Source organism: Puma concolor, chromosome D4 (assembly GCF_028749965.1).
Source record: "Puma concolor isolate L17-30 chromosome D4, mPumCon1.1.hap2, whole genome shotgun sequence".
NCBI classification, from domain to species: Eukaryota; Metazoa; Chordata; class Mammalia; order Carnivora; family Felidae; genus Puma; species Puma concolor.
Window position 1 is genome coordinate 50,998,980 of NC_141679.1, and position 15,528 is coordinate 51,014,507.

Consider the following 15,528-nt stretch of genomic DNA (forward strand, 5'->3'; position numbering starts at 1 on the left):
TACCATGCTGTCTTGATGATGACAGCTTTGTAGTAGAGGCTAAAGTCTGGGATTGTGATGCCTCCTGCTTTGGTCTTCTTCTTCAAAATTACTTTGGCTATTCGGGGCCTTTTGTGGTTCCATATGAATTTTAGGATTGCTTGTTCTAGTTTCGAGAAGAATGCTGGTGCAATTTTGATTGGGATTGCATTGAATGTGTAGATAGCTTTGGGTAGTATTGACATTTTGATAATATTTATTCTTCCAATCCATGAGCAGGGAATGTCTTTCCATTTCTTTAAATCTTCTTCAATTACCTTCATAAGCTTTCTATAGTTTTCAGCATACAGATCCTTTACATCTTTGGTTAGATTTATTCCTAGGTATTTTATGCTTCTTGGTGCAATTGTGAATGGGATCAGTTTCTTTATTTGTCTTTCTGTTGCTTCATTGTTAGTGTATAAGAATGCAACTGATTTCTGTCCATTGATTTTGTATCCTGCAACTTTGCTGAATTCATGTATCAGTTCTAGCAGACTTTTGGTGGAGTCTATCGGATTTTCCATGTATAATATCATGTCATCTGCAAAGAGCGAAAGCTTGACTTCATCTTTGCCAATTTTGACGCCTTTGATTTCCTTTTGTTGTCTGATTGCTGATGCTAGAACTTCCAGCACTATGTTAAACAACAGCGGTGAGAGTGGGCATCCCTGTCGTGTTCCTGATCTCAGGGAAAAAGCTCTCAGTTTTTCCCCGTTGAGGATGATGTTAGCTATGGGCTTTTCATAAATGGCGTTAATGATCTTTAAGTATGTTCCTTCTATCCCGACTTTCTCAAGAGTTTTTATTAAGAAAGGGTGCTGGATTTTGTCAAAGGCCTTTTCTGCATCGATTGACAGGATCATATGGTTCTTCTCTTTTTTTTTGTTAATGTGATGTATCACGTTGATTGATTTGCGAATGTTGAACCAGCCCTGCATCCCAGGAATGAATCCCACTTGATCATGGTGAATAATTCTTTTTATATGCCGTTGAATTCGATTTGCTAGTATCTTATTGAGAATTTTTGCATCCGTATTCATCAGGGATATTGGCCTGTAGTTCTCTTTTTTTACTGGGTCTCTGTCTGGTTTAGGAATCAAAGTAATACTGGCTTCATAGAATGAGTCTGGAAGTTTTCCTTCCCTTTCTATTTCTTGGAATAGCTTGAGAAGGATAGGTATTATCTCTGCTTTAAACGTCTGGTAGAACTCCCCTGGGAAGCCATCTGGTCCTGGACTCTTATTTGTTGGGAGATTTTTGATAACCGATTCAATTTCTTCGCTGGTGATGGGTCTGTTCAAGCTTTCTATTTCCTCCTGATTGAGTTTTGGAAGAGTGTGGGTGTTCAGGAATTTGTCCATTTCTTCCAGGTTGTCCAATTTGTTGGCATATAATTTTTCATAGTATTCCCTGATAATTGTTTGTATCTCTGAGGGGTTGGTTGTAATAATTCCATTTTCATTCATGATTTTATCTATTTGGGTCATCTCCCTTTTCTTTTTGAGAAGCCTGGCTAGAGGTTTGTCAATTTTGTTTATTTTTTCAAAAAACCAACTCTTGGTTTCATTGATCTGCTCTACAGTTTTTTTAGATTCTATATTGTTTATTTCTGCTCTGATCTTTATTATTTCTCTTCTTCTGCTGGGTTTAGGCTGCCTTTGCTGTTCTGCTTCTAGTTCCTTTAGGTGTGCTGTTAGATTTTGTATTTGGGATTTTTCTTGTTTCTTGAGATAGGCCTGGATTGCAATGTATTTTCCTCTCAGGACTGCCTTTGCTGCGTCCCAAAGCGTTTGGATTGTTGTATTTTCATTCATTTGTTTCCATATATTTTTTAATTTCTTCTCGAATTGCCTGGTTGACCCACTCATTCGTTAGTAGGGTGTTCTTTAACCTCCATGCTTTTGGAGGTTTTCCAGACTTTTTTCTGTGGTTGATTTCAAGCTTCATAGCATTGTGGTCTGAAAGTATGCATGGTATGATTTCAATTCTTGTAAACTTATGAAGGGCTGTTTTGTGACCCAGTATATGATCTATCTTGGAGAATGTTCCATGTGCACTCGAGAAGAAAGTATATTCTGTTGCTTTGGGATGCAGAGTTCTAAATATATCTGTCAAGTCCATCTGATCCAATGTCTCATTCAGGGCCCTTGTTTCTTTATTGACCGTGTGTCTAGATGATCTATCCATTTCTGTAAGTGGGGTGTTAAAGTCCCCTGCAATTACCACATTCTTATCAATAAGGTTGCTTATGTTTATGAGTAATTGTTTTATATATTTGGGCGCTCCGGTATTCGGCGCATAGACATTTATAATTGTTAGCTCTTCCTGATGGATAGACCCTGTCACTATTATATAATGTCCTTCTTCATCTCTTGTTACAGCCTTTAATTTAAAGTCTAGTTTGTCTGATATAAGGATGGCTACTCCAGCTTTCTTTTGGCTTTCAGTAGCATGATAAATAGATCTCCATCCCCTCACTCTCAATCTAAAGGTGTCCTCAGGTCTAAAATGAGTCTCTTGTAGACAGCAAATAGATGGGTCTTGTTTTTTTATCCATTCTGATACCCTATGTCTTTTGGTTGGCGCATTTAATCCATTTACATTCAGTGTTATTATAGAAAGATATGGGTTTAGAGTCATTGTGATGTCTGTATGTTTTATGCTTGTAGTGATGTCTCTGGTACTTTGTCTCACAGGGTCCCCCTTAGGATCTCTTGGAGGGCTGGTTTAGTGGTGACAAATTCCTTCAGTTTGTGTTTGTTTGGGAAGACCTTTATCTCTCCTTCTATTCTAAATGACAGACTTGCTGGATAAAGGATTCTCGGCTGCATATTTTTTCTGTGTAGCACACTGAAAATCTCGTGCCAATTCTTTCTGGCCTGCCAAGTTTCAAAAGAGAGATCAGTCACGAGTCTTATAGGTCTCCCTTTATATGTGAGGGCACGTTTACCCCTTGCTGCTTTCAGAATTTTCTCTTTATCCTTGTATTTTGCCAGTTTCACTATGATATGTCGTGCCGAAGATCGATTCAAGTTATGTCTGAAGGGAGTTCTCTGTGCCTCTTGGATTTCAATGCCTTTTTCCTTCCCCACTTCAGGGAAGTTCTCAGCTATTATTTCTTCAAGTACCCCTTCAGCACCTTTCCCTCTCTCTTCCTCCTCTGGGATACCAATGATGCGTATATTATTTCTTTTTAGTGTATCACTTAGTTCTCTAATTTTCCCCTCATATTCCTGGATTTTTTTATCTCTCTTTTTCTCAGCTTCCTCTTTTTCCATAACTTTATCTTCTAGTTCACCTATTCTCTCCTCTGCCTCTTCAATCCGAGCCGTGGTGGTTTCCATTTTGTTATGCATTTCGTTTAAAGCGTTTTTCAGCTCCTCGTGACTGTTCCTTAGTCCCTTGATCTCTGTAGCAAGAGATTCTCTGCTGTCAGCTATACTGTTTTCAAGCCCAGCGATTAATTTGATGACTATTATTCTAAATTCACTTTCTGTTATATTATTTAAATCCTTTTTGATCAGCTCATTAGCTGTTGTTATTTCCTGGAGATTCTTCTGAGGGGAATTCTTCCGCTTGGTCATTTTGGATAGTCCCTGGCGTGGTGAGGACCTGCAGGGCACTTCCCCTGTGCTGTGGTGTATAACAGGAGTTGGTGGGCGGAGCCGCAGTCAGACCTGATGTCTGTCCCGAGCCCACCGCTGGGGCCACAGTCAGACTGGTGCGTGCCTTCTCTTCCCCTCTCCTAGGGGCGGGATTCACTGTGGGGTGGGGTGGTCTGTCTGGGCTACTTGCACATTGCCAGGCTTGTGATGCTGGGGATCTGGTGTCTTAGCTGGGGTGGGTAGGCAAGGTGCACAGGGGCAGGAGGGGCAGGCTTAGCTTGCTTCTCCTTAGGTGATCCACTTGAGGAGGGGCCCTGTGGCAGCAGGAGGGAGTCAGATCCGCTGCCGGAGGTTTGGCTCCGCAGAAGCGCAGAGTTGGGTGTTTGCGCGGAGCGAGCAAGTTCCCTGGCAGGAACTGGTTCTCTTTGGGATTTTGGCTGGGGGATGGGCGGGGAAGATGGCGCTGGCGAGCGCCTTTGTTCCCCACCAAACTGAGCTCTGTCGTCCGGGGGCTCAGCAGCTCTCCTTCCCTTTGTCCTCCAGCCTTCCCGCTTTCTGAGCAGAGCTGTTAGCTTATGACCTCCCAGCCGCTAAGTCGCGCTTGCTGTCGGAACACAGTCCGTCAGGCCCCTCCGCTTTTTGCAAGCCAGACTCGGGGGCTCTGCTTGGCCGGCGAGCCGCCCCTCCGCCCCGGCTCCCTCCCGCCAGTCCGTGGAGCGCGCACCGCCTCGCCGCCCTTCCTACCCTCTTCCGTGGGCCTCTCGTCTGCGCTTGGCTCCGGCGACTCCGTTCTGCTACTCCTCTGGCGGTTTTCTGGGTTATTTAGGCAGGTGTAGGTGGAATCTAAGTGATCAGCAGGACGCGCGGTGAGCCCAGCGTCCTCCTACGCCGCCATCTTCCCTACAACTTGGACTATTGTTTAAATCTGAGATTTTGCACTCCAGCTGCCCCTCAGAATCATCTGGGGAGCTTTCAAAAAATACTGATGCTGAGTCCTACTGCTTAAATACTATATACATACTTAAATACTCTCATTCTGTTGTCCTGGGGTGGGGCTCCTACATCAGTTTGTGGTTGGTTGTTTGTTTTTGTTGTTTTTTTGTTTTTTTTTCAACGTTTATTTATTTTTGGGACAGAGAGAGACAGAGCATGAACAGGGGAGGGGCAGAGAGAGAGGGAGACACAGAATCGGAAACAGGCTCCAGGCTCTGAGCCATCAGCCCAGAGCCCGACGCGGGGCTCGAACTCATGGACCGCGAGATCGTGACCTGGCTGAAGTCGGTCGCTTAACCGACTGCGCCACCCAGGCGCCCCTGTTTGTTTTTTTTGTTTAAGTCCCCCAGGCGATGCTAATATTGGAAGTGTTGCAAGCTAACATACTAAGTGATTTGGGGCTTTATTACCATTGATAATGCATCCCCTCTCATCAATGTCTTTATGACTGTAGTGTTTCATGTCTGTGCTAGGTTTGGGGGTGACATAAATTGGGACAGCCTCCACCTTTAAGTAGCTCAGATGCATAATAAATAACAGTTCATTAATAATGAAAAACAGTTGATTAATAATGAAAAGCAGTTGATAAGTGCTGACGGCAAAGAAAGCACAGAGGAGAAATGCACATGGGGACACAGAGGAAGCACACTGAACTGAGCCTGTGGGCAATCAAGAAGGGCTCCGTGGAGGAGGCTAACTCTTGTGTTTTACAAATGTTAAATAGATATGGGAGATATGAGAATGAATTGGAGGGTGCAGTACATGTAAAAGCCTAGAGACAAAGGAAGGTAGGAAACATTTGGGGGACAAGTAATTCAATATGGCTGGAGCATAATGCAAAAAAGAGGGAGAGTTACAATTCAAGATGGGAGGAGGAATCAAGGATAAGGTCTTTTTTTTTTTTTTTAAGTTTATTTTTGAGAGAGAGAGGGGCAGGGGTGGAGGGGAAAAGAGAGAGAAAGGAAGAGGATCTGAAGCAGGCCCTACCCTGAGATCAGCGAGCCCTATGTGGAGCCAGAACCCACAAGATCATGACCTGAGCTGAAGTCAGACTCTTAACCAATTGGGCCAACCACACACCCCACAGGGATATCGTTTTATTGAAGATTTTTGAATTCCAGCTAAAAATTTTGGACTCATCTAAGGAATTAAGATCTTGGGACAATAAGGACATGGAAGAACTTTTTAAAAAAGGAACCACGTGTTTGGATTTGCCATTTTGAGCCATTAATCTGGCTGTGGTGCAGAGAACTGATCCTTAGGGACTGAACCTCTAGAGCAAGAAGATCAATTAAGAGGTTGTCATCAGGTAACAGATGATGGTGGCCTGAACCCAGGTGGGAGAGCAGGAGTGACAGATTGAAATGGACAGACCCAAAAGAAATCAAACAAGAATAATAAAGTGCACGTGGAAATTAGTAATTTGGAGGCATGAGGTCAGAAGCTAGCAGGTACATAAAAGCAAAGACAAGACAGAAAATGTCGATGACTCTTTCCATTCCTGTGGAGGGGGGAAAAGGCTAGAATAACAGGTGTGCCTGGAGGTGAGGTGGGCATGGAGTGAATATTGGGGAGCACCAGAGGTAGGTTTGCAAAGGGGTAGTTTTATAACTGAATCTTAAAGTACCAATCGGGACTTAGGGTCAGAACGGGCTTCAGAATATCTCCACTTAACAAAGACCTAGGAGACAGTGGCACCTTTAGGACTAGAGTTGGGGCCCAGGGCATGGCTGATCTCAAGGTGATCTCAAGATGGGTCTGGGAGAATGCCTTCTCCTATTTCAGGGGAACTGAGAAGACCCCCAAATACTCAGGAAGTTGTCTTACTTCCTGGCTTGCTGCAGCTAAAACGCTGCTGTTAGAGCTTGACAAATCCCTGGGGGAGAAGTCCCTCTCAGTAGGGCTTATATGATTCCTGGGGTTGATGGGAAGGGAGCCCAAAATCACAGTGAAACTAGGAATAAAACTTAGAAGCCAAAGTTCCCAATGTCCAGTCATTTTCCCCAGGCTGGACTTAAAGAAATGGGGACAACTTTGGGGCGCCTGGGTGGCTCAGTCAGTTGAGCGTCTGACTTCAGCTCAGGTCATGATCTTGTGGTCTGTAGGTTTGAGCCCTGCATCTGGCTCTGTATTGACAGCTCGGAGCCTAGAGCCTGCTTTGGATTCAGTCTCTCCCTCTCTCTGCCCCTCCCCCACCCACAGTCTGTTTCTGTCTCTCAAAAATGAATCAACGCAAAAAAAAAAAGAAAAAAAAAAAAAAGGGACAACCTGGGTGGAGTCAGCACTTAGCCCCCAAAGGGCAAATGATTGTGTGTCATCCCATCTTCAAACCCAGTGTAAACTGCATTGATGAGAGGTTATATCCTCCTCCCCCACTAATGTGTATGCACAATGTTCCCTTTGGTCGGAAAGGCTCTTCTCTCCCTGACCCACCTGAGGACACCTACACATACAGAACCGAGCTCATGTGTCCCCTTGTCTGAAAGTCCTCCCCGTCTCTTCCAGGCGTGGTTGGCCACCTCATATCACCTGAGCCTTTCCCACACTACACTTTGATTCTCCGTTTCCCTGCTGCCTCTCTCCCTTTTCAAAGCTCTGAGTGCCTCTGAGAGCCACAAAGTGAATCAATGAAATGCCTACCAAAAATGCACATGCCCATCCACACACACATACCCACACATGTTATTTTTCTTTATACAAAACAGTGGTAGGGACTCCTTGAGGTCAGCGGGGTTTATACTTCTTGCACATCTTTGGATTTGAGAACGCTCTTGTACATGGGACATACACAAACAGCAGCTCCTGACTGTGCTGTATCTTACATGTGGGGAATCCCAAACACACTTCCCTGTGGGCTTGAGCGAACCACAACTCCGGGCAAGCTGTGTGCCTGGGGAAGGGTCCCTGTTGTGCCTAAGTGGCATCTCACTTTGTTCTCTCCAGGGAAGGCTCCCAGTGCGCTGGATGGCAATCGAGTCGCTAAATTACAGTGTGTATACAACCAACAGTGATGTGTGAGTAAGCCTTTTATTGTTGAGGGATTTTTTTTTCTCCCAGAAAAATAAGCATCTGACAGAGTCTTAAAGCAAAGTAGGACTGTTATGTCCATCTGTGGAACAAAAGTAGTCAGTAAGCCTGAGAAATAAATTTGGAGTCTATGAAATAAGCCTCAGAGTAGACAGTATTCAGGGTGTAATGTAAGATCCCTGGTGACAGGCTGTAGGTGTCCTTCTGCCCGTCAAGGAGAAGTGGTGAATTCTCCATCTCCAGAGGAGCAAGGGGCATATGGAGCATTCCTGCCGCTCCACTTCCCAGACTGACCTCAGCATACAGGACCCAGAACAGTGAGGGGCAGTTCACAATAGCTGCTGGGGGTCATATGTGGCTGGGGAAAAAGGCAGGCCAGATCAAGGGCCCATGTCTGCTCACAGCTAAGAGAGACAAGTCTCAGGCTGGTGGTGAAGGAAGGGCTGGGAGTGAAACTTAGACCATCTCTGCTCCCCCCCACACCCCGCCCCCATTGACGGGAGGAAACACTTAGGCCCCGAGGCTTGAGATGACTTGTCCAGGGAGTTTAGCTTATGCCGGGGGAAGGGCAGGGGGCTGGCAAGCACTGCTTCCTCACTGCGTGCAAGGTGCCTTTTGTATGTTCTCTTCCATCATCTCTGCATAACTTTGAGGCAGCAATTGGTGTTCCCACTTGCCGAAGACACGAAGAGGCCTCCAGAGGTTCAGTAACTTGTCCCAGGTGACACGAGTATCAGGCGGCCGAGCCTGGATTTAAGTCCAGTCTGTTGGCTTAGAATTGCACCTGCTTTCCCCAGTACCAGCTCATGTTCTCCACCTAAAGTGAGTGGGCGTTCTCACACGTTTCCCTAACGTTTCCCCCGTTAGGATCCTTCCCTTGGCCTAAGAGGAGGTCAGCACAGGCCACGTACAAGACCCTGTCCTGGGGAGCACACATTTAACATTTCCTTTTCTGGCAAAGCATCAGTCACCCTGACTTTTGAGGCAGGAGATTGACGGGTCAACCTGTTTGTTAATTATTGGTTTCCTTACTGTGTCTCCTGCAGATGGTCCTATGGAGTGCTCCTATGGGAGATCGTTAGCTTAGGTGAGTATCTATGTTTATCTACTAGGCGAGACTCCAGGCAATGGGAGTGGACCCCTCCCATTCTCCCTCACTGTGGGATCCCACGGGTGCCATCTTTCTGGGGCACCACTAGATGGGACTGGGACATAGAACTTGATGGGTTTCCATGTATGAGTGTGTTTAGTCCCATGTTTCTCTTTTTGAGAGCCCTGTGTCTAATGTCATATTTAGTACTAACAACCTGGTGGCTGTGAACTTCATCATAGGTTGTCTTTGTTTGTACAGAGGTGTCACAGAACTGTTATAAGTTCACTTCTACAACTTTAAGATGATATGTTACACAGCCGTGCAAAGTCATTTTTGAAGACCATTTAATAGCATGTGAAAACATGCATGCCAAAACCCAGAAACTTCCTTACATGGTGATCCCATTTTATAAATGTTATACATGTTACACATGAAAAACCTGGAAGGAGTCTGCAGGAGAGCACTACAAATATTGCTTGCTTGCTTCATGCGTTTTTGTATTTTCCAAGTTTTCTATATTAAATATGTATGTTTTAGAATTAAAATTGGGCAGTACCGATTATAGATAAAATCGGAATTGTATAAACCCGACCGAGGACTTCCAAATAGGACAAAGATACATCCCATTAGTACAGTAGAGGACTCGTGTGCAGGTGAACTCAGGGAAGAGAAACAGTGCGGGAAACAAGGAACCGCCTTCTGGATCTGTCTGCCGACGAATGGCCACACTGTCATGCAGTTTGGGGCTTATGTCCAGCTGTGATGTATGGTGGGTTTGCTCAGACAGGAAGATCATGTTGATTTTGCGTCTTCTCTTGACACACCCTGTCTCTATCCCAGTCTCTGGGCTTGAGGGGCCTGGGGCAGGAGACGCTGTGCTCCACCCCAGAGGGGCTCAGGGCAACCCGGTTTCCTGTCTTGCAGGTGGCACTCCTTACTGCGGGATGACATGTGCAGAGCTGTACGAGAAGCTGCCCCAGGGCTACAGACTGGAGAAGCCTCTAAACTGTGATGACGAGGTGTAAGTCAGCCTGGGGCCACTTAAACAAATGTCTATTCAGGGGTGCCTGGGTGGCTCAGTCGGTTAAGCATCCAACTGTGGCTCAGGTCGTGATCTCATGGCTTGTGGGTTCGAGCCCTGCATCCGGATCTGTGCTGACAGCGCAGAGCCTGCTTCAGATTTCGTGTCTCCCTCTCTCTCTCTGCCCCTCCCCCGCTTGCACTCTGTCTCTTCCTCTCAAAAAGAAATAAACATTACAAAAAAAATTAAAAAGTCTACTTTGAGCGAGAGAGTGAGTGGAGGCGGTGCAGAGAGAGAGGGAGAGAGAATCCCAAGCAGGTTCCACACTGTTAGTGCAGAGCCTGACACGGGGCTTAATCTCACAAACTGAAACATGATAACCTGAGCTGAAATTGAGTCAGACACTTAACCAAATGAGCCACCCAGGCGCCCCGCACCTTAGGGCCATTTTATCTTAACCTTCCTCTGTGTGTTTCTTGGACAGACTGATACTAATGAAGGGGGTACCTGATTCATACACACATGTGTATATGTATACCTGTACATGCACACACATTGAGATCCTACATACTGCCCCCCCCCTCCAAAAAAGAAGGGGAGTTCCTTAAACTAATACCATTCTGTAATGGGCAGGGAATTGAGAGCTTCCTAGGCACAGAAATCCAGGAGGAATTTAAGGTGATGATTATCAGGAAGGTTGAAATGAAAGGCAAAAAATGCAGAAAAGATCTGAAATCAATTCATGAGACTCTTCATGAGTAAATGCATGAAACCTTGAGACTAACTTTGGGGACAGAGATTTTAGGCTGTGATAGTAGGAAGATTTTTTTTTTTTTTTTTTTTTTTTTTTGTCATAGAATCTTGCTTCTGCAAGGATTGTTTTCTAGGAGTAAGAATTATACCCAGGGGAAGAATGATTAGCTTTTGTGAAACCACCGTTCTCAAAACTGAGTTAGCTGCTGCCTAACTGGCATGATGTGAAAGCACAAGGCTCTAGGTTCAGCAAAGAATTTATTGTCCAAACTGAGCCATTTCTAAGAAAGAGTGCTATTAATTATGGTACTGATACAAGAGGCCATAAACCTAGACCATGCTAGGTTGATAGCCTTCTGTGCACATAAGGTTCCCCTGAGGCATTTGTTCCCAGTGTGAAAATTTGAGCCCAGACATTGGTTCTGTAGCCCTGGGGCGAGGGGGGAGGGCACTGCCAGGAATCTGCATTTTAATAACGCAAGTGGTTCTGACCACATTTGGGAGAGTACTGTCTTAGACCAGTGCTTCCCAGACTGTGTTCATGCACGTGCAAGAGGTAAAGAAGTGATAGAAGGGGGAAGGAGTTCTGTGGTCACCTTGGGAAATTCCATGTTAAGTCAGGTTAAACAGGTTTTTTGTTTAAATGGCAAGACTTCTCAAGAGTTTGCTCTGCTAATCCCTAAGAGGGAGATGCAGTGTGGAAGTTGGCAAATTTATTAGAGTATGGAGCCATTTTTTTTTTTAATTTTTTTTTTCAACGTTTTTATTTATTTTTGGGACAGAGAGAGACAGAGCATGAACGGGGGAGGGGCAGAGAGAGAGGGAGACACAGAATCGGAAACAGGCTCCAGGCTCTGAGCCATCAGCCCAGAGCCCGACGCGGGGCTCGAACTCACGGACCGCGAGATCGTGACCTGGCTGAAGTCGGACGCTTAACCGACTGCGCCACCCAGGCGCCCCATGGGCTCTCCATTTATTTTATTTTATTTTTTAAATTTTTTTTTCAACGTTTTTTATTTATTTTTGGGACAGAGAGAGACAGAGCATGAACGGGGGAGGGGCAGAGAGAGAGGGAGACACAGAATCGGAAACAGGCTCCAGGCTCTGAGCCATCAGCCCAGAGCCTGACGCGCCATTTTTTTTTTTTTTTAAATAACATTTTGAGAGACACAGTATTCCAAGGGACATGCTGCCCTAGACACATGACTCAGTTCTTTCCAGATAATCAGAAGAGGTGAGACCAAGATCCTGCAGGAATGGTACTCAGGGGAGGCACTAGATTTGCTGGCAGAAGAAAGGGGGTCTTGAGGGAGGTGGGAGGCTGGATCGAAACTCAGTGCTGTACCCTGTGCTGCCAGTCAAGTGTAATGACCATGTGTTGAAAGTCTACTTTCTTTGTTTTCCATACCCCACACTGGGCCATGCCCAGGACTGAAGCACAGTCAGAGTTAACTGGCTAACTCTTTGTTTCCAAAGGTATGATCTAATGAGACAGTGCTGGCGGGAGAAGCCTTATGAGAGGCCGTCATTTGCCCAGATATTGGTGTCCTTAAACAGGATGTTAGAAGAACGCAAGGTGAGCATGGGGCTCAGGGCAGGCTCTTGAGTCAGAATTCCTCATGTGCCCTGTATGGTTAAAAAAAATGTCTGATACAAGTCACCAAGTACTTCTGGGCATAGTCCTTGGTATTAGAGGGACATAAAAGATGTGGCCGCTAACTCTGAGCAAGTTACAATTTCAGAGGTGGTAAGATTTCTATAAAAAAGAGTCACATGTGGTAGAACAGATAGAATTAGCTTGTGAGCCTCATGAGTAATGTGGCCTGATCCTTCAATTTTATAGAAGAAATATACACAAAGAGGTGAAAGTGATGTGTCCAAGGACACACAGCCAGTAGTAGTGGAGCCTGGTGTCCAGTTTCTGTGGGGAGGGGCAGGAAGTCTATCAAAATGTCCAGCAGGTGGTCAGCTATACTGATCTGAGGTTGAAAAGGCAAGTCTAGGTTAAGGAAATGGATGGCAGGTTACCACAATGCAAGTGGTAATTAAACCAGAGATGGGGGGGGGAAGGGGGGTCACCCACAGGGATGGGGACAGAGAAAGTATCTGTAGAGAATGGGACATCTCCGGAGGGACAGCAGAGAGTGGCCTGGAGAGAGAGACAGAGTGAAATCTTACCTGCTGAGGTCGAGGGATGCATTTCAGGAAGAAAGTTGTCAAATACAACATGGGAACTTAAGACAGAAAAATGTCCCCCAGGTACCTAGTCCTTGAACCATATGAAGGGAGCTGGGGTATGACTGTAAGTGCCACGTGCAGAGGCAGTACCGGGAGAGCCTGTGTCTCTGACCCATTCTTGCTCTTGTAGACTTACGTGAACACCACGCTTTATGAGAAGTTTGCCTACGCAGGGATCGACTGCTCGGCTGAGGAGGCAGCCTAGGATGTTCTGTCTGTATGTCTGTATGTTCTGTCTCCCCTCCACTGGCATGAAGACCCTTGATGCCAAGCAAGCCAGCAAGACTGTGCCAAGAGAGGTGACCTAGAACATAAACATGTACATATATTGCTGTGTGTCTGGGACTTTACCACAAAAACCCGTGTGTGTGAATCTATAGTACACTTTGACTCTCATAGGACTGTATATACTGTTTCGAGTAAGAATGTGCTGAAATCAGAATGCCTGTTTGTGGTTTCATATGCAATAATATATTTTTCTAAAAATATGGACTTTACAGGAAGGTGTGTGAGTACAATTACTATAATGCATAACTCATTATCATCCTAGGTATTTTTGATATTTACCTTCATAGTGAATGCTATAAAATCTTTGGCTCTGTAGAAGAAAGATCTTGTTAGTAAACCTAACACTAGCCCTGATAGCCTGGGTAAGAAAAGTGGGGGAAATAGGTTAGTTCTATCAGGATAGAGGTTAACATCTAAAAGAGATCCTGCTGTCCATCTCTTAACTTTCTCCCTCATGTATAGAAGCCATCCCCCTTTCACTTGGTCATTTGTCAACTTCGTCATGTGTTTCCAGACCCCACCAGTCAATCCAGAATGCTAACACCTAAAAGTAAGCTTAAATCTCATTCCATACAAGTCTAAGAATCTTTAGAGAAGTACAAGTTTGATAAATTAATGAGATTTGGTTTTAGTTTCTCTGGTAACATGGATTTGTGTGTTTTAAGAAACTGAAGTAGGAAGCCTGGAGTTCCACTTGGGAGACATGTGACATTTGTATCAACTGAACATCCCTACATGTATTGCACATTGTAAAGTTTCAGTGTTGATCAGTTGTGAGTTTACAGTTTATACCGTAGGCACATGTTGCACTGAGGTCATACAGTAAGTGAATAAATGTCTTGCCTACCCACTTTTCGTCCGGGAATGTTTCTCATAGGTATTGACAAACATCTTTATTATACTTTAAAGTTATCCTCCTTGAACTTGTCAGTAAGATCCATGTAGAGCAGCAGGTGGGTACTCGGCCAGACAGGGGCTCCCAAGCTCCCAGAATTGGAAACATCTAGAAGTGTTGTGTCTAGTTCATTTTCTTGCCAGGGCCATATACCTCCAACTGAGAACTTAAATGAAGAGCCCTTGATAATGAGTCCCAATAGTTTCTTTTGCTTTTTACCCAAATGCTGTAGAGATACTCCTGACAACTGCTAGCTTGAATGTATAGTATGTGGAAATGACCCACAACAAGGATGATCTGAAAATGTAAATAAGACCTTCACATTTTTCATATGGCTTTGGAACAAACGTTAAGGTTTTCCCCCCCATAATAGTTTGACCTTCTTAATTATGTATTACTTAAATTCATAGTATCCAAAATTTGAATTATTTTATTTCATGTCAAGTACATGAAAAGAGACATGACGAAGAAGTACTTGCAATAGTAAGAAAAAGATGTTCAGTGATAATTATTTGTAACTCAAAATGCCAAGGCAGCAAACCTGAAGTATGTTTGAGGGCCTGTCGTCGCAGGCACCTGAGGTCTTTCTGGCACTCAGGTCTCACTACTAATTACTCAGATGCACCTGTATCATCGGCAAAGAAACCTTTGTCATTTTGCAGCATTTTAGCAACATTAATATTGAAGGTTCATCCTTAAGGGTAATCAAACTGAGTTATGTCGTGTAGTTTCCACATCATCAAAAAGCAATTAAGCAAGGAGGAGCTAACTCCTCAAAGGAATTCAGACAATTCCGATATTAGGAACACAGGTTAGAGCATGGTACTTTTGGGGGACCCACAGGACACTGCCTTAGAAAAAGGAGTGGTTATGAATTAAAATCAGGTAACATTACAGCAGTTAGAATAAAAACACATAATGCATTAGCCAGAAGACCTAAATCTTTTGGTTAACAGACACTGAAAATTTACGTTTACTTTGTGAGGAAAACCTATCCTACATATATATGAGGCCTAAAAAAAAGTCTGTGTATTAGGTAAAGACGGTTTTAGGTATTGAGAGAGAAAAAGAAATGTATGCAACCTCAGACATGACCTTGATGGAAGTCATGGACTCATTGCTTCAACCTGAAACCATTGTTACTCACTATCAATGAAGAGGAACTGAAAATTCAAAACAAACCAACTTTAATTTACCCATTAACCATTCTCCCCTCAGCAATCATAACTTAAGAAATAAACTATGGAAATTTAGCCTTTAAAATGTAATAAATAAACCTCAACAGCGCTTTCCTTTGTCCTCTTTGAAGAAAAAGGTCAAGAAACTTCATGCCATCGTAGACCAAACTCTACTGGCGGCAGCAGAGGCCAGAGGGGTCACTGACACAACAAGGCAGGGATTGCAGATCTTGTCAGACAAAATGATTACTTCCTTCCTTTCAGGTCTTCTTTTACCTTCCAGAGGACCAGTTCCATGCAGGCAGTTGCATTGTCAATTGAATTGTGACCTCCAAGTAGTACAGAATATAAAACAATGTGTTATACAATGACTGTACCCATGATATCACCCACAGCTGTTCTCAAAACAAAGCCTG

The 15,528-nt window shown here is 44.4% G+C and overlaps 2 protein-coding genes and 1 long non-coding RNA gene across 5 annotated transcripts in view; 2 read left to right on the forward strand and 1 right to left on the reverse strand.

Moving 5' to 3' along the window:
* TEK (TEK receptor tyrosine kinase) overlaps window positions 1-13,889 on the forward strand; it is a 118,587-nt gene extending 104,698 nt beyond the window's left edge. For all 3 annotated transcript variants that reach the window (XM_086685424.1, XM_025919889.2, XM_086685423.1), the window contains 5 exons: window positions 7,563-7,633; window positions 8,693-8,733; window positions 9,664-9,760; window positions 11,990-12,089; window positions 12,882-13,889. In XM_086685424.1, the coding sequence (XP_086541550.1) occupies window positions 7,563-7,633; window positions 8,693-8,733; window positions 9,664-9,760; window positions 11,990-12,089; window positions 12,882-12,956 (384 nt within the window). In that variant the 3' untranslated portion in view covers window positions 12,957-13,889. The remainder of the gene's footprint in view (window positions 1-7,562; window positions 7,634-8,692; window positions 8,734-9,663; window positions 9,761-11,989; window positions 12,090-12,881) is intronic.
* LOC147574868 (uncharacterized) lies at window positions 4,541-5,639 on the forward strand. Its single transcript, XR_015243591.1, has 2 exons — window positions 4,541-4,727; window positions 4,962-5,639. It is a non-coding gene; the product is annotated as an uncharacterized LOC147574868 (long non-coding RNA).
* A 457-nt stretch (window positions 13,890-14,346) lies between the features above and the next one.
* The window catches only part of LOC147574869 (RNA exonuclease 1 homolog), a 43,642-nt gene continuing 42,460 nt past the window's right edge, over window positions 14,347-15,528 (reverse strand). The window contains exon 15 of the mRNA XM_086685425.1: window positions 14,347-15,441. Coding sequence (XP_086541551.1) covers window positions 15,359-15,441 — 83 coding nt within the window. The 3' untranslated portion in view covers window positions 14,347-15,358. The remainder of the gene's footprint in view (window positions 15,442-15,528) is intronic.